Consider the following 18,829-nt stretch of genomic DNA (forward strand, 5'->3'; position numbering starts at 1 on the left):
TGTACTGTTATTTCTCCCCTAAACATATTTTTTAGGATTTTATTTATTTATTTTTAAAGAAAGGAAAAGGGAGGGAGAAAGGGAGAGAAACATTGATATGTGAGCTGCTTCTTGCATGTCCTCAACCGGGGAACTGGCCTACAACCCAGTCATGTTCCCTGACTGGGAATCAAACCAGTGACCTTTTGATTCACAGGCTGGCACTCAACCCATGGGCAACACCAGCCATGTCTCTCCCCTAAATGTTTGATAGGTACAAGTATTAGTCCAAGAGTAGGGTGCTACTATAACAACAGCAACACATTTCAAATTATGTGACATTAACATCCAATCTGGTACCATGAATTGGTTATTGGACACTTGGAAAGATGGCAACCCATGCCATATACAGTGGAAAAAAATTGTAAAACTATAGTCTTGAGTAAGGTAAAGGGCATATTATATATCTAATTAGTTGTAGTTTATGCAAAGAGTTAGAAGATTAATGTTATTAGAATGAGTTCATTACCTCTGACTGCATTTGCCAAAGTACTACAAGAAATAAAGGAGCTCAGAAAATATTTTGGCTGGTTTGTGAGCAGGAGTATAAAGAAATGCAGAGACAGCCAAGAAACTCAGGTACTTGCAAGGTTGGAAGGTGCACCTGATTCATAGCTTCCACTAGTAAAGAAGCAACTGAGAAGGCCTTCGATCAACAAAGTCTGCTTTAAAGTCTGCCTAGTGGCAAGGGCCAAGTCAAAGGTGTGGCCGCCACACCATTGTTAGGGTCTCCAAATGGAACAAGGTGGTGTCCAGCAAATACTGTCTATTGTAAAAATATCGCAGGGAAGGTAGACTTAGGGTTTGGTTTTTCCTAAGGAAGACTGATAGGCTCAAAATATTTGCAATTAAACGTAGAGAGAGAGAAATGTCTCTCAACAATTGTGGCATGTAGCACTGCCTAGAATCAAGTACAGAACCTGAGATATACTTTGAGAGAGTGGTATGATCAAAGGAATCATTGACACGGTCTAAAAGAGAATGTGATTGTTTGAGACTGAAAATACTCATTGGGCCCCAGCCTTCTACAGCAGGATTTCAGAATCACTATGGATTAACTCTTTTATATGTCATTCTTCTTTACAAGTCAGACTATTTATTATAGTTATGCTTTCCCTGTTGTACCATTATATATACTGTATATAGGGTCTAGGGCCAGAAAACTTATCTTCTTAGTTCAGAGATCTCTAGGCCAACAGGAGCTACACCTGGATCTGTAGCGACTGTTATGAACCATTCATGTCACCCGGAATCTAAGTTAAAAATACTGATGAGATGGAACTTTTGGGTTGTCTCCCTTGAAAAGCGGGTGAATGTGCTCTGTGTGGGGGGAAAGAAGGAACTGACCCGAAGGCTAAACTGTGGTAGACTGCACCACTGTTTGTGCCCTTACGTAATCCTTTCCCCTTGAGTGTCGGCTGGACCTAGGGCCTCGTTTTTTCACTAATAGAGTAGAGCAAAAATGATGGACTATCACTTCTGCAATTCGGTTACAGAGAGCCAGTAGCTTTTCTCTCGTGTGCCCTCTCTTGCTTTTTCATTTGCTGACTCTGATGGGAGCCAGCTGCCATTGAACAGCCCTGTGGAGAAGCCCATGTGGCAAGGAAGGCAAGGGAGGCCTCCAGCCAACAGCCAGTGAGAACCGAGGCCTTCAGTCCAATAGCCCATGAGCAATTGAATCCTGCCCACAGGCACAAGAATGAGCTTCGAATCCTTCAAATGAGACCGGACTCCTGGCCAACACCTTGACAGCACCTCATGAGAGACCTTGAAGCAGAGGTACCTGTTATGGATTTAATTGCACCTCCCCAAATTCATATGTTGAAACCCTAACCCCCCAACATGACTATATTTTGAGACAGAACTTATAAAGAGGTAATGAAAGTTAAATGAGATTGTAAGGGTGGGGCCTTAATCCAGTAAGACTGGTATCCTTATAAGGAGAGGAAAAGACACCAGATCTCTCTCTTTCTCTCTCTCTCTCTTTCTCTCAACCCCTCCCTCCATATCCTATGTGTGCGTAGAAGAAAAGTCTTGTGAGAACATAGTGAGAAGGTGGTCATTTACAAGTCAGGAAGAGAGTTCTCCCCAGAAGCCAGCCCTGACGACACCTTGATCTTGGACTTCCGGCTTTCAGAACTGAGGAAAATAACATTTTGTTGTTGTTCAAGCCACCAGGTCTGTGACATTCTGTTATGGCAGCCCTAGTAGACTAATATGGTACTCCACTAACTGTGTCTGGGTTCCTGACCCATAGGAACCTTGAGATAATAACAGTAATACATTAGCTTAATCTTTTTCTCTGCATTCTCTTTGACTTGTGTCCTCAAAAGATAGGCAGGTAGAATGGCACCTTTGTGCCCTTCAGAGCCTTGCTTTCGGGGGCAGGGGTGGTGGGGGGAAGTCTGTATTCCTGGCTGATACAGAATCATTCCAATTTCTAAGTCATTTTCCCAGCAGAGTGCAAACAGCTCTGGTTTGGATTCACGTTCGTGTGGAAGGAGACGAGGACAGAATAAAGCGCAATGACTTGGAGTACACGAACTCCTGTGTATATTTGTGTGGATTATCTTCCGTGGGTCTATATGTAAAGGGATTGCTATAATTATATAATTTCTATAAGGACAGTATTAATATACTGGATGTTTCCAGTTGATCTCAATTAAACATCTGTTGAAATGAACCTAGTTTCTAGGACTGGGAGAAAATAATTTGCTGAAATGTCAGCTGGGGATCCTTCCAGAAAAACCCTGGAAATGGAGAGCTTCCACACAAGATTCAGTGCCTGGACGCCATTTAGCAACAAGTCTTTAAATAGACAGGTGAGTTACATACGCTAGAATAAAGCACGTTTCCTTTGTGAGGCTGATTTTACTATGATATATTGGGTTGCATGTTGCCACATGCTTTTTTTCAGGGGGGAAACACCTCGAACGAATTTAGTTTCTGAGTCACCTCAAACAAAAATAAACCTACATTTGTCTGTGCCAAAGACAGTTTCTTCTCACCCCAGTCCCCAAATCCTACCTTATGGGAGGCTCCAGATCTGTTTCCCCTTTCCTCTGTACCTCCAGGGACAAAACAGCAACCTTCAGAGCGCACAGTTTTCTGTGACAGGGAAGGCAAAAAAAAGAGGTGCTTTTGGTGGTGTGGAGAGAGTTAATGTACAGGGGCGGGAGAAGGCAGGTTAACAGCTGTGAGGACGTGAAACACAGAGTTTATTCTTGTATTATTTTTTATTCTTGTATTATTTATTTCTATTATTTGTCTTATTATTATTGTTGTTATTTTGTATCCTTAGTTCCGATTTATCTTTTAGGTAATGATGGTTGGTAATTTAACCCATCCCTGCATAGTTCTCTGTGTGTCTCTTTAATCCTCTCCTCCCTCCTGTGCCAGTTGGGTGGTTCGGTGGCCAGGGATGTCCCCTTTGACAGGTAGCCCAGAAAGTAGTCCTTGAGTGGCTCTGTCAGACCTTGATGGAGAAGCTGGCTGGGCCCACAGAGCTCCTGCGTGGTCCAGGCTGGCTCACAAAGGAAGGAGGCTCTGCAGGCCCGGGACCAAGGCCCGACTGAGTAATCCAGCCAGTGAGTTTGTATGTGTCATCTGAGCAAAGCTGGACTGAAACCCAGGTTTGGGGGAATGGTGGTTCCTGGTGTATGTCTTTCCTGGAGACACGTCTAGCGATGGCTATGTAGCAATACTCATTAACTTTCATTTTGGTGGGTGCAGTGAAGATACAGGACTGTGAGTTAGTAAAAGCATACCTACTTCAAAGGGCCTTGTTTTCACAATTCCATAAGGGTAGCCTGTTTGTGTTTTCAAGATGAAATATTTGGAATTTGTTTCCCCAGGCCGTATGAGGTAAGGTAGAAACAAGAGGCAGGATTCTTTACCTCTTTGTTTTGAAAGAGGCCTCCTTGGGCCCCTCTGTAATTATATCTGCCACCCACCTTTTCCACCAGCCCATCCAACAAGCCTGTGCTTGTCTGTATCCAAAAGCGGGTGAAACTGAAGGGAGAGACCTCTACTAAGTATGTGAAAATGCTTTGTGACCTGTAAAGCACTATGCAAACATGAGCCCCGATGTTGTTAGATTGCCTGAGGATTGCTAAGCAACTAAGAATATATTCAGCTATACAGAAAACTGTCATTTTCCCCCCTCTATAGCTCTTTCAGGAAAGAGTTGCTCTCATAAGTCATTGGTTTGACCTCTGGACTAACAAGCAACGTCAAGAATTCTTATTCACGATATTTTTACGATGCACTAAATCACAATTAAGGTAAATGTGGCCTATTGATATAATTGTCCCTGGTTCTTAAACTGCTTAAATGTAGTAAACTGTTTATATAACCTTTAAGGGTTTTTTTGTTCCCTAGAGGGAAGAACAAACAAACAAAGCCATCGATAGTTTAAGGTTTATAAACACTCTTCTGCTGCTGCTTCCTTGAGGGGGAATGGAGCCTCTGGGGCTTTACTTTCTGCAGACCACAGGGAGGTATTTAATTTTTGCAAAAGCTTGTAAATAGCTTCAGCCAGTGCAGTTTTAACATTGTCCTAGTGTATTAAATCCTCCTTGGAACTATGAGACGACAAGTATATCAAGTAGATATCTGATACACAGGTAGGCACTCCATAAAGATGGAGTACGTGAATGGATGGATCTGAAAAGTATCCGAGAAGTAACCGTGGTAACAGCATTTAGGAATATGGGCGAGACTTGAGCAGGAGTGGTCATGACTGTCAGCAGGCCCTTGTTCTTACTCTTAACTTTCTCTCCTATCATGTCTACAGTTTACTTTGAAATACTCCAGCAAAGATGGTGTGATATTCAAAGGTGTTGGTTGAAATACCAGACGCAGCTAGTATTCTGATCAGGAATTAATACTAGCATTGGATGGGGAAGGTCACGGTCTCAGTTATCACCTGATACTTTGCTGATTAACACAGCAAGTATCAGACATTAGTTATTATCAGAGCAACTAGTGGCTTGTCAACTTGTCAGATGAATGTTACAAATGAAGACTCTTTTGTGAAATTAAAGATGTGGGACAGACCGAAATATTCCAGAGAGCCCTGCAGCATGCCAGGGCGTGGCTGAAGAATCCGGCCATGCAGGTAGCAGGTGCTTGACGGGATTGTTTCCTAGGTTTCATGCCCAAATAAATGGCCCTGGCAGTCTGGGGATTTCTGGTGGCCTGAGGTCAACGGTGAGGGTAATGATGGAACCCTGATTCTGGAACTTGTACTGTTTCTTGTTGTTTCTCAACTGAGTGAAACTTGCACCCAAAGGACAGAGAGCTGGGTTTTGAGCCTACAGAACAGACTGTGTGAACTGGTTTGGGCTTATTTATCAAAGTGTTAGTGGCTGCCACTACAACCTGGTGGTGAAGTTGGGGGGACTTTGAACTTCTTAGGTAACTACCAAAAAATACTTGATTGAGACTTGGGCAAGACCAAATTGGCTTATTTTAGTTGCAATACCTGCCTCCCACTTTTTCTTGCCTTTTTCCCTGCCCATCTCTTTTGATGGGCCATTTCATCTCTCCTACATACTCACTCACCTTCTCCGTTGTCAGCTTTCACCTGCATCTGTGGATTGTTAACCGACTGTCCCTTCTGAAGTTACTGAGTCACCAGGGGGAGACATATCTTCCTGATTGTGTTGAAAAAGCTGCAAAAACAAGCCATAGAAAAATAGCTCTTCTGTCAACACTTAAAAAAACAGGGAAGGGAACTTTTTATGGCAGGCATTGGCTAGGTTTTCTTTTATGCCAACTTGACAGCTTTCAAGATAAGAAAATAAAAGAGCAAACCCCATATCTCTAATTGCTTTGTGGTGTAGTTTCATGAATCACAAACCAAGCAATTTTAGTTGTCAACACTAGAGGTCACTAGAGAACTTCTGGTATATTTTGAGGCTTATTAACATTAGGCCTGACATTTTGTCACTGGAAATTGCATCCTTTGTCTGATATCTGAATTCTTCTTTCTGTGGGACAAGGATATGGAACTAATCTGTTCAGTGAAATTACTTTGCTTTGTTTCCTAGCAGCTGTGTTTCTGCAGAGAGCTGTTTGTATTTCATAGTCCCTCAAAGCTGCGAGTACTTGTTCCGAGCGGCCGATTTCAGGGGAAGTTGTCTGTCAGTTTTCAGTTTCTGGTGTCTAGACTTGGCATCCCGAACCCATGTTTAATTTGTAGTGGTGGCTTTTGTTGTTTGATGCCAGTCAGTTCTCTCCCCAAAGTTTGAATTAAGTCTTTCTCATCCGTCTCCCTCCCCCTTTCTTTCCATCAGCCATTTCTTCTCTTCTCCCCACGTCCACAGACCGCGTGTGCCCGCATCTGATCCCACACGAGCTGCGCCCAGTTTAGAGGCAGCCTTACACCCCGACTCATTTTCTCTTTAGATTAAAGTTAGTTCAGTCAACTTCCTTTTAAACATCTTTATTCAGATATAATTCACATAAAATCTATCCATTTAAAGGTGCAATTCAACAGTTTCAGTAAATTCAGAGTTGTGCAACCATCACCCAATGGAAATTTAGAACAAGTTCATCACCCCCAGAGGACACCCCCACCCTTCAGCTGTCTCCTCTTCTCCGGCGCCCAGCACTGGGAAGCCACTAATCCACTTTCTGTTTCTATAAAGTTGTCTTTTCTGGACTTTTCATATAAATGAGATCACACAATGTGTGGTCTTCTAGGACTGGCTACTTCCGTGTATTATAGTGCTCTCGAGGTTCAATAATTTTGTAGCATGTACCAGCGCTTCTTTTCTTTTTATTGCCAAATAACAGTCCATGGCATGGATAGGCCATATTTTATTTATTCATTCAGCAGTTGATGGACATATGAGTTGCTTATACATTTTGGCTACTGTGAATAATGCTGCTATGAACATTTGTGTGCCCATTTTTTCTATATGGATGTACTTATGTCTTATGTCTTTTAGAATGGAATTTCTGGGTCAAATGGTGGCAGGCCACCATGTTTTAATAATTAAGCATTTCTTTGGAATCATATTTACTCCTACAGCCCCTGTTCCCCAGTAACTGTGAATAAGGTTTTGAACAAATGGGAGATTTTAGCCTTGTCTGAATGACTGAAATCTTTACACATAGGCCAAGCTACATATTAGTGCAAAATACCTTGTTTTCAAGGCGGAGAAGCCATTGTGTTAGGTGTTCTGTTTGGTAATTTCTGGATGACATTGTTGTGCTCCAGGCAGTTAGAGTTGTGAAGTTTAACTACGATATTGCAGTGTTGGTCCGACATATGCTGTCGCAATTTCTGTAAAAGTTCCCTCTCAATCTCTCGGAGATATAGTTAAACATCTAAGATGTTCCTTTCCTAATACATATTTCCATATTGTTACAATTTAAGAAGATTTCTTTCAATATTTAAGACAGCTTCCAAAGGGCCAGCTTCTGAAACCATCCCTCTGGCAAATTCTCCCTCGCACCTTCCCTTCTCCTGGGACCTCCCCCCCCCCCCCCATTGTTCACCCCCAGCAGTTTTTACTAGCCTCCGTCATGGCTTTCCCCCAGTACTCTGTGCTTTTGTCACCACGTGTCTAATGGTTTCCAGTGTGTTGTCCCCCTGCCATTTGGCTGGGCTCACCTTTCCTGTGACTGCTTAAAGGAAACTGGTCTGTTTGTGTCTGTCACACTTGGAGAAACCTATGAGAAGCTTACACCTGTCTCCCAGCCACACTGGTGAGACCGGTTTCAAATTGCCTCTGCTCAGTCCCAGGTAACACCCCACACAAAGGCCTTTCAGTCCAAGGCTGGAGCTGTTCAAACTTGTAGCTTTGCGTGGTGGGTGGGGCCACAGTCATGTAAAATTACTTTCAAGAGATGGACAGATTGTCTGTGTGTGTGTGTGTGTGTGTGTGTGTTTCAGGGGGAGAGGGACGTAATGATCAATGAAGGATTCACTTTCCTCATTTGCCTCCCTCAGGGCCAACTGGCGTTGGGGTTGGAGGGGAGACAGATGTACCAACCAACATACAGTTAAGAAAGCATCACGCACCCCCCGCCAACTTCAGTACACCTGCCCCTCTTCCCAAGCTGCCCCTGGGAAGGCTCAGCTGAGGATGTGTATCTCAGCTGGGAACCGTGCGGAAATCTTGTAAACAACACAATTCTAGGTTAACTTTGAACGTAGAACAGCTACATCCCTGTGAGTTACTGAACGTCCATTGGAAAGCAGGCTTTTGTGTGGAGGCAACGGGCGGAGAGGGGAGGATGCAGGGACACGCGAGTTTCTAAATATCTCACACAGCCTTGGAATTCGAGTCATCTCAACTCTTCCCTCCCTTCAGCTTGTGGCTGGACATGTTCCTGTCTTTTCGAAGAATTCACATGGTCATGGGCAATCATGTGAATTGTTAGCACTTCTTGTTTGGGTGTCAGAGGTGGATGAAGCTGAGAAAGAAAACCCTTGAGTTTAAAAGGAAAGGAGAAACCCAATGAAAAACCCAAAGCCGTTGAATTGGGTGGGGATGGGGACAGAAGGAGAGTGGGCGGTGAGAAGTTTATTGGCCTGTATTAGGCAAACCCATGCACGTGAAGTTCTCACTTCCATTTTGTAAATGGCGTCTCGCTGCTTAATAATGTGTAACGTACCTTTGTAGCACTCGGTGCCGCCTGCCACTATGTTATATTCAGTGCTTGGTTTATGTACTGTCCGCCTGCCCACTAGCAGTGAGAACTCCGGGTGACTCTGTCTGTCCCGAGCACTTAGAGCAACACCAGGTACTTAGGAGCCACTCAGCAAATGCTTGTTGAATGATGAATGAAGATGTCTAAAACACTCCTATTACAACAATAACAAAAAGGTAATCAGAAAGACATTGTCATCTGATAGTTCTCCGGAGGAAAACATTTTTCGAGATCTTAAAAGTTTTTGAATAGAGGTGATTACTAATACTTTGCTTCATTCAAGACTTTTTATCATTTAATTAATTCAAGACCTCTATAAAGGAAATCCGAAAGGAATTATGCACAGTAGTAAAAGCCAAGGGTGCTCTGCCACGTGGCTCCAGGGGCTGCTATTTCACACTGTCGTCTGTGGGAGTGGCACCTCTTGAAGTTCGTTGCACAACTTCCCAAATGCAGCAGCCCAGCTAATACTACCAGCCATTTATAAAACACGTGGTATTAGCTTCCAGATCCACCAAGTGCCCTCTAAGCCTCTGCGTAGGAGGAGTCATAGTCACCGGGAGTTCGGGGCGGGAAATGGGGACAAGGTTTCAAGGGACTATCTGTCTGTATTCTGTATTTAAGAATCTCGTTAGGAAATATCCAGGAGGGATGCAGCAGAGGTAGTGTCGAAGCGGCTGCCCGTGGGACCTCAATGGCCCAGCGGTCTGAGAAGCACCGGTAGCGTGCCCGCCCGTAGCGCCCGGTAAGCATCAGCGATGTTTGCCATTTTTCCTCCAACTCTATTATTCTTTTGATTTCATGGTCAGGGTGCTTTCAAGGGAAAAGAACAGAAGTGCAGTTCAAAGAACCTTAAGAAGAAATGTGAGTTGACTGATGTAAGATTTGTCTAGCTTCAGGCTGGGCTAGATACTTGGAATCAAATAATCTCAATAGGTCTCTCCCTCCCTCCCTCCTCCCTCTCTCCCTCCCCACCTCTTTCTCTCTCTTATCTTAGCTCTGCTTCCCTATCTTTGTAGCATATAACTAAAAAGATAAGTGCAAGACTGCTAATTAGGAGATTATACATTTGTATTAGGGATAATAAAAATAACCCTGGAAAAATAGATGTTTCATGTTCAAAAATGGCAATTCCCTCCAAATTAATTTTCAAGTTCAATTCAATCTCCGTTCAAATCCCCAAATGGAATTTCCTTACGGACCTTGAGAAACTGACTCTAAAGCTAATCCGGAAAAGAAAATGGACAATGGTTAAGAAAAATTTAAATATAAAGAAAAAATGAGAAACAGTAGCACTGCCAGATAATAAAACCACTTGTATCATTTCATAAATACCCCTTACAACCCAGCAATTTTACTTTTGAGTATTTATTTTGGATAGATAAGAAAACAAAAACACTGATTTGAAAAGATATATGCACCCCTATATTCACTGCAGAATTATTTAAAATTGCCAAGATATGAAACAACCTAGGTGTCCATTAATAAATGAATAAATAAAGATGTGACTGATACATGTATGTATGTATATTCAATGGAATATTACTCAGCAATATAAAAGAATGAAATCTTGCCTTTCGTGACAACATGGAGGGACCTACAGAGTACTGAGCTAATTGAAATAAGTCATATAGAGAAAAACAAAGGCCATATGATTTCATGTACACATGGAGTCTAAAAAGATAATAAATGAACAACAACAACAAAAAAACCAGATACAGAGAACAAACTTATGGTTGCCAGAGTAGGGGTGGGGGAATGAGTGGAAAAGGTGAAGGAGGAAGAATAGGTATGAATTTCCAGTTACAAAATTAATAAACCCTGACGATGTAGTACAAAACACAGGAAACAGTCAATAAAATTGTAATAGCTTTGCAAGGTGACAGGTGGTTAATAGATTTACTGTGCAAAGTATATAAATGTCGAATCACTATGTTGTACAACTCAAACTAATACAATATTGTATGCCAGCCAAACATTAATAAAGAAAACTTTAAAGACATTTTAGGACTTAGTGTAAAAAATAAAAGAACCTTAACCATAAAAAAACGAATAAATACCCCCAAGTGGAATCTTAAATGTGAAGAGGAACAGGCCTGAGATAAATAAGAGCTCTGAAGGACAGGGGCCGGTATGTACAAAGGTTGGACTGGTTGCACACTGAGGCAGCTGCATCGATCTTTCCTCTTCTTCCTTCAGTACCTCTTCAGTGGGCCGGTCATTGTGGATTACCCACCTGCCTGTGCCATTCCCCGATTCCTCTTCCTCTTCCTGAAGCCCTGTTTTACCCCAGGTATCACATGCTGCAGGGGTGACTGATCACCTCGCCCCACCAAGGGTGAGTCAGGGTTAGACAGAGCATGTTAATTCCATCCCTCTGGGCCATGTCTGGTTTAGGAAAGAGTGTGTATGTATTAATTCTGCCCAAGGAGATGTAAGAGAGTGGCTGTGGGAGAGTTTCTGGCAGCATTTTCTTCATTCTCAAAGGGACTTAAACAGGGACATGAGGAAGGGACATGGCCTCTTCCAACCCCCCAGCCTATGGTCGTTGTTGTGTGAGAGTTATGCTCAGCCTAGTTAGTCATTTGGAAACCACCTCAGGGGACAATCCTGAGGACCAAAGCAAAGTGTGGAGTACACCAAATATGGAAATACTTTGGCCCTTGATGACATCATTGAGTCCTTGACTTCACTAGCCCTGGAGCTGCCCTGATTTTCCTCATTTTTTAAGAAAAGTGGAAGGAAAGGCCAAATATGACAATTACACAGCCAATATCATACTGAGTGGGCATACCTAAGCATTTTTCTTAAGGTCAGGAACAAGACTGGGATGTCTATTTTACCACTTTTATTCAACATAGTACTGGGAGTCCTCGCCACAGCAATCAGACAAGAAGAAGAAATAAAAGGTATACAAATTGGAATAGAAGAAGTAAAACTGTCACTATTTGCAGATGACATGATACTGTATATAGATAACCCTAAAGATTCCACGAACAAACTACTATAACTGATAAATGAATTCAGTAAGGTAACAGGATAGAAAATAAATATCCATAAATTGGTTGCATTTTAATACACCAATAATAAGCTATCAGAAAGGGAAACTAAGAAAACAATCCTCTTGGGGTGGTAAACACACAATACAATATAAAGATGATGTGTTGTAGAATTTTATATCTGAAACCTATTTAATTTTATTAACCAATGGCACTCCAATAAATTCAATAACAAAAATTTACAAAAAGCAAGCAATCCCATTTACAATTGCATCAAAATATATATACGTAGGAATAAATTGAATCAAGGATGTGAAAGACCTGTACTTAGAAAATTAGAAGACACTGAAGAAAGAAATCAAAGAAGATACAAGTAAGTGGAAGCATATACCACGTTCAGGGGTAAGAAGAATTAAAATGTCCATACTATCCCAAAGCAATTTATATTCAACACAATTCTTATCAAGATACCAAAGATGTATTTCACAGAACTAGAACAAATATTCCAAAAATTTATGTGAAACTACAAAAGACCCTGAATAGCCACAGCAATCTTGAGAAAGAAGAACAAAGTTGGAGGAATTACACCACCTAATAACAAACTATACTACAAGACCATAGTAATCAAAACAGCCTGGTACTGGCATAAAAACATAGATCAACGGAATGGAATGGAGAGCTCAGAAATAAACCCACCTTTATGGTCAATTAATATTTGACAAAGGAGGAAAGAACATACAATGGGGTAGTGACAGTCTATTCAATAAATAAGGTTAGGAAAATTTGACAGATAACATGCAAAAACTAAAACTAGGCCACCTTACACCATTCACAGAATAAACTCAAAATGGATTAAAGGCTTAAATGTAAGACTCAAAACCATGAAAATCCTAGAAGGAAACATAGGCAGTAAAATCTCAGACGTTTCTTGTAGCACTATTTTTTTTCTGCTATATCTCCTTGGGCAAGGGAAACAAAAGAAAAAAATAAACAAATGGGACTACATCAAATTAAAAAGTTTTGTTTTAATTTTTTAATACATTTATTGATTTTAGAGATACGAAGGGAGAGAAAGAGAGAAACATCCAATGTGAGAGAGAAACATCGATGGGTTACCTCCCATGCACCCCAATTGGGAATCAAACCTGCAACCTAGGTATGTGTCCAGACCAGGAGTCAATTCTTCAACTAACTGAGCCACACCAGCAAGGGCCAAAGTAAAAAGGTTTTGCACATCAAAGGATACCATCATCGAAATGAAAAGACAACCCACTGAATGGGAAGACATATTTTCCAATGATGATAAAGGGTTAATATCTGAAATTTATAAAGAATTTATCAGCCCTGGCTGGTGTGGCTCAGTGAATTGAGTGGCGACTGGTGAACCAAAGGGTCACCAGTTTGATTCCCAGTCTAGGGCACATGCCTGGGTTGTGGGCCATGTCTCCAGTAGGGGGTGTGCAAGAGGCAACCACACATTGATATTTCTCTCCCTCTCTTTGTCCCTTCCCCTCTCTAAAAATAAATAAACAAAATATTTTTTAAAAAGAATTTGTACAATTCAACACCAAAAAATCTCCCAAACCAATAAAAAAAAATGAGCAAAGGATGTAAATAAACACTTACCCAAAGAGGACATACAGATGGCCAATAGACATGTGAAAGGATGCTCAACATCACTAATCATCAGAGAGATGCAAATTAAAACCACAATGATGTATCACCTCACACCTGTCAGAATGGTTATCATCAATAAATCAACAAACAAGTGATGGAGAGGATGTGGGGAAAGGGGAACCCTAGTGCACTGTTGGTGGGAATGCAGACTGGTGCAGCCACTGTGGAAAGCAGTATGAGGTTTCATCAAAAAATTAAAAGTGGAACTGCTTTATGACCCAGGGATTCCACTTCTGGGAATATATCTGAAGAAACCTGAAACACTGATTTGAAAAAATATATGCACCCCTATGTTCATTGCAGTATTATTTGCAATAGCCAAGATTTGGAAGCAGCCCAAGTGACCATCAACAGATGAGTGGATGAAAAACTGTGATACACTTACACAGTAGAATACTGCTTGGTGGCAAAAAAGAAGGAAACCTTACCTTTTGCAACAGCATAGATGGACCTCAAGAGTATTAAGTGAAATAAGCCAGTCAGAGAAAGACAAATACCATATGATCTTACTTATATGTGAAATCTAATGCACAAAATAAACAAACAAAATAGAAACAGACTCATAGATAAAGAAAACAGACTGACAGCTGTCAGAGGTGAGGGGGTTAGGGGGCTGAGTGAAAAAGGTGAAGGAATTAAGAAAAAAATCATAGACACAGACAACAGTATGGAGATGACCAGAGGGAAAGGCAGGGTGAGGGGAGGTAGATCGGGGGTTAAAGGGAGATCAGTGGTGATGGAAGGAGGTTTGACTTTGGATGGTGAACACGCAATACAATATACAGATGGTGTATTATAGAAATGTACACCTGAAACCTATATAATTTTGTTAACCAATATCACTCCAATAAATTCAATGAAATTTTTTTTTAAGTGAAAGGAAGATAAACAGGTTTTAAAATGGTCCATAATAGTTCATTTACCTAGTTGTTACTTCTCTGGTCACACAGGGGAGTCCAACCTTTTGGTGTCTCTGGGCCACACTGGAAGAAGGGTTGTCTTGGGTCACACATTAAATACATTGCAACATGTAATCACAAAAACATCTCATAATGTTTTAAGTAAATTTATGCTTTCGTGCTGGGCCACATTCACAGTCATCCTGGGCTGCGTGCGGCACGGGCCACAGGTTGGGCACCCCTAGAATCTAGCTGAGAACCAGCCAGATTTGAAAAAACAAACACGTATTTAGCAGTCAAACAGATGTCTTTTACACACAGCAGAGAGCCCTTCAGCCCTCAGAGTCTAAGTCGTTAATTAATTCAGGGCTTCAAAAGGAGTTATACATGCCCTTAAAGCCACCATCCATCCAGCCAGCCCTCTGTACCTGACTTTGGAATCAGCATCTGGAGCTGCTAAGCTTCCTCGTCTACCAGTGGGCACTCAAGTTCACCAGTGTCAAGAAGGGGTGGGCCCATCAGAATCACTCAGAGTTTGTAAAAACACAGATGATGAGTCTCGCTCCATAGAGACTTTGGTTCCTCACACCTGGAATGGGGCTGAGGAAGCCATTTTTACCACGTCCCTAGGATGAGGTGGTGAACGCCCAAATGTACGGCACAAGGCCTGGGTGACTTGAAGTCCCCAAGGCTTCTTCCACCTCTTGATTCTATTCCCCCTGGGAGGCAGAAACATGGACCACGTCCTGTCCCTTCTCTCCGCAATGCAATGAAACAAAATGATTGGTTCAGGTTCTGTGGGTGCCTTTTTCATCTTTTGCCTGTGGTGCTATTTAATGCTTTTACAACGTGTTTCATTGTAAGCAACACTAAACCTGGCGTACATGACAAAGGACATATTTTACTCTCACATAACTGAAAAATCCTGAGGTAGGTTTGGCTACAGTTAAAGCCTGGTCCAGAGGTTCAGTAATAAAACCAACACCTTGTTTCTTATTGTCCCTCTGTTCTGCCTTCAGCATCCTTGGCTTCATTTGTTACACTTCCCCCATAATGCCCCGAAGAAAAAGTGTTTCTCTGTGCTTTACTCTGACTGGACTAGTGTAGGTCCATGCCGCAGCTATTAGTCAGGGGACTGGCCCACAGGAACTGACTCAGCCTTCATCATACGCTTTGTGGAGGCAGGGATGGAGCCAGCTTCTGTAGAAGCACATGGACCCCCGAACTGAGATTATTTTACCTAAAGAAGGGGAGGTAAATGACCAGTGGCAAAAGCTAAAGTCTATTCATTCATCATTCATCAAATACTTACTGAGTGCCTACTGTCTACTAAGCATGGTTCTGAGCGCATGGGATTCAACACTTAACAGAATGTAAAAGGCAGTCTTGCTGTCTGAAGTTCATAGTTTTGTAGACTAAGACATGTTGTAAAATAGGAAAAGGGGACTGTCCGTGCCTGTTATTGGATATTTGACAGTGCAAGTTAACACCACTGTAAATATTTTGGGTTGTTTTCCACGTCTCAGAAGTTAGAGCGGCGTGGTAGACTAAATAATGGCCTCCAAGTGTGTCCCCTTCCTAACCCCTGGAATCTGTGGATTTACCTTATTTCGCGAGGGACTATGCAGATGTGGTTAAGGACAATGAGATGGGGAGATTATCCTGCATTATCGGGACTCAGTGTCCTTACAAGGGATGAAAAAGACATCAGAATCAGAGAGATGTGGTAATGAAGCAGCAGGAGGGAAAAAGAGAGAGAGGGGGAGAGAGAGTTGAAGATCCTATACGGTAGGGTTTGAAGATGGGCCCAGGAACACAGGCAGCTACGAGAGCCTGAAAAAGGCAAGGAAGCAGTCTCCCCTCAGAGCCCCCAGAAGGACCCCATCCCACCAACACCTTGGCCTTAGCCCAGTGACCCTGATTTCAGACTTCCGACCTCCAGAGCCGAGAGAGTAAATCCATACTGCTGTAAGCCCCTAACTTCGAGGTCCCTGGTTACGGTGACAGCAGGAAATTAAGACTTGCAGTAGTTTTCTCTTTCCTTTTTCAACTTTCATTATTTTTCCTTCTTTATCCTAACTTGCACACAATTCTTTAGCCCTTTTCCAAATCATAACCACCTTACTAGGTGCTGGGACAGAGCAGCAGATAAAACAGCCACCTTGTCCTCGTTTATGGGACTTACAGTCCAGCGGAGGAGATAGACTTTCTTTTTTTTTTTTTTTTTATTGTTATTCAATTACAGTTGTATGCCTTTTCTCCCCATCCCTCCACCCCACCCCAGGTGAACCCACCTCCCTCCCCCACCTCCACCCTCCCCCTTGGTTTTGTCCATGTGTCCTTTATAGTAGTTCCTGTAATCCCCTCTTCCCACTGTCCCCGCCCCCCCTCCTCCCCGCTCTGGCTACTCTTAGATTGTTCTTAACTTCAATGTCTCTGGTTATATTTTGTTTGGTTTTTTCTTCTATTGATTATGTTCCAGTCAAAGGTGAGATCATATGGTATTTGTCCCTCACCGCCTGGCTTATTTCACTCAGCATAATGCTCTCCAGTTTCATCCATGCTGTTGCAAAGGGTATAAGCTCCTTCTTTCTCTCTGCTGCGTAGAATTCCATTGTGTAAATATACCATAGTTTTTGGAGCCACTCGTTTGCTGATGGCACTTCGGTTGCTTCCAGTACTTAGCTATTGTAAATTGTGCTGCTATGAACATTGGGGTGCACAGGTTCTTTTGGATTGGTGTTTCAGTGTTCTTAGGGTATAATCCCAGCAGCGGAATTGCTGGGTCAAAGGGCAGTTCCATTTTTAGTTTTCTGAGGAAATTCCATATTGTTTTCCACAGTGGCCTCACCAGTCTGCATTCCCACCAACAGTGCACTAGGGTTCCCTTTTCTCCACATCCTCTCCAACATTTGTTTGTGGATTTGTTTATGTTGGCCACTCTGACTGGTGTGAGATGATACCTCATTGTGGTTTTAATTTGCATCTCTCTGATGGCTAGTGATGCTGAGCATCTTTTCATATATCTCTGGGCCCTCTGTATGTCTTCCTTGGAGAAGTGTCTGTTCAAGTCCTTTGCCCATTTTTTAATTGGGTTCTTTGTCTTCCTGGAGTGGAGTCGTGTGAGTTCTTTATATATTTTGGAGATCAGGCCCTTGTCTGAGGTATCATTGGCAAATATGTTTTCCCATACTGTTGGTTCTCTTTGTAATTTGGTGCTGTTTTCTTTAGCCATGCAGAAGCTCTTTATTTTCATGAGGTCCCATTTGTTTATTCTTTCCTTTATGTCCCTTGCTTTAGGGGATGGGAGACAGACTTTCAATGATGAGTCCAAGATAGGACTGAGTTGGAGAACCAACAAGAATGGAAACACAAAAATAGTGCTTGGTTTACATAACTGTATACATCCAGTGTAGAGGATGTCAGTATCAGCAAAGGATACGAAGGGCATGGAGCAGGGGGTGCTCAGTGGGTGGCAGCAGCCTTGCGTAGGGCACTGTTTGGGCGGCAGGAACGGTCGGCCTGGCACAAAGAAGGCTTGTGGCAGTACCCCAGAAATATCGCCCTAAAGGCCCATTATCAGCTTCCGTGGTTATCTACATTGTTGCAAACAACAGCTTTTCGCCAGTCCCATGACTTGGAGCCATCGTACTGGTTCCAGATAAAGTTTCTCGCTCCTTCCCCTGCACCATGTTTCTTCTTGGCCTCGGTCACATAAAAACGGGGAAAGCGATGCCGCGACTGTACAACAATGGCGGGCCTGTGTGCACGCCCGCTCTTTCTGTCCACAATCCGAGTCCGGCCTGGCCAGCTTGACAGACACCAAGGAAATAGCTGCAACTGTGCTAAGTGACACAGGAAAAGTAATGGGGACCTCGCCTAGTCCAGGCGGTGGGAAAGCTTTGTCTGAGGATTTGGCTGGAGGTTGAAGATGGAGTAGGAGTTAGACAAGCAAAGACTTGGAGAACATGTGTCCACCTGGAGGGAACAAGTATGAAGCCTTGGGTTGTTTTTGTCTACTCAGTAGTAATACCAGGATTTTAGAAAAAGATTTTATTTATTTATCTTTAGAAAGAGGGTAAGGGAGGAAGAAAGAGAGGGAAAGAAACAGAGATGTGAAAGAGAAACATTAATCGGTTGCCTGACCCGGGACTGAACTCACAACCCAGGCATGTGCCCTGACCAGGAATCGAACTGCTGACCCTTCTGCTTTATGAGACAATGCCTAACCAACTGAGTCACACTGGTCAGGACATAACCAGGCTTTTGAAGAAGCATTAGAAAATTGGGATAAACTAAAAGAGGACAATACCAATCACTCATAATCCCACCACCCAGATATAACCTAATTTTTGTGCATATGTGTATCTTTCCATATAACTATGAATTGGAAAATACAAATTATTTTAAATCTTTAGAAAAAACTCCCTCAGTCTCCCCTCCTTATGGCTATGCTCTTTTATTTTTTAGAAGATTTAATTAATTTATTTTTAGAGAGAGGGGAAGAGAGGGAGAAAGAGAGGGAGAGAAACATCAATGTATGGTTGC

At 42.4% G+C, this 18,829-nt stretch overlaps 1 protein-coding gene across 8 annotated transcripts in view; it reads left to right on the forward strand.

Annotated features, from left to right (window-relative positions):
- The window catches only part of ECT2L (epithelial cell transforming 2 like), a 75,907-nt gene that overhangs the window by 7,051 nt on the left and 50,027 nt on the right, over nucleotides 1-18,829 (forward strand). For 3 of the 8 annotated variants that reach the window (XM_071219621.1, XM_053914126.1, XM_071219619.1), the window contains exons 2-5: nucleotides 1,731-1,818; nucleotides 2,064-2,217; nucleotides 2,728-2,861; nucleotides 4,210-4,322. The exons of 1 other annotated variant lie outside the window; for it this stretch is intronic. In XM_071219621.1, the coding sequence (XP_071075722.1) occupies nucleotides 2,760-2,861; nucleotides 4,210-4,322 (215 nt within the window). In that variant the 5' untranslated portion in view covers nucleotides 1,731-1,818; nucleotides 2,064-2,217; nucleotides 2,728-2,759. Of the gene's footprint in view, nucleotides 1-1,603; nucleotides 1,819-2,063; nucleotides 2,218-2,727; nucleotides 2,862-4,209; nucleotides 4,323-18,829 lie in introns of those variants that run through there. 4 more of the 8 variants (XM_053914125.1, XM_071219620.1, XM_053914130.1 and 1 more) reach the window with 4 other exon arrangements.

Source organism: Desmodus rotundus, chromosome 11 (genome assembly GCF_022682495.2).
Source record: "Desmodus rotundus isolate HL8 chromosome 11, HLdesRot8A.1, whole genome shotgun sequence".
NCBI lineage: Eukaryota > Metazoa > Chordata > Mammalia > Chiroptera > Phyllostomidae > Desmodus > Desmodus rotundus.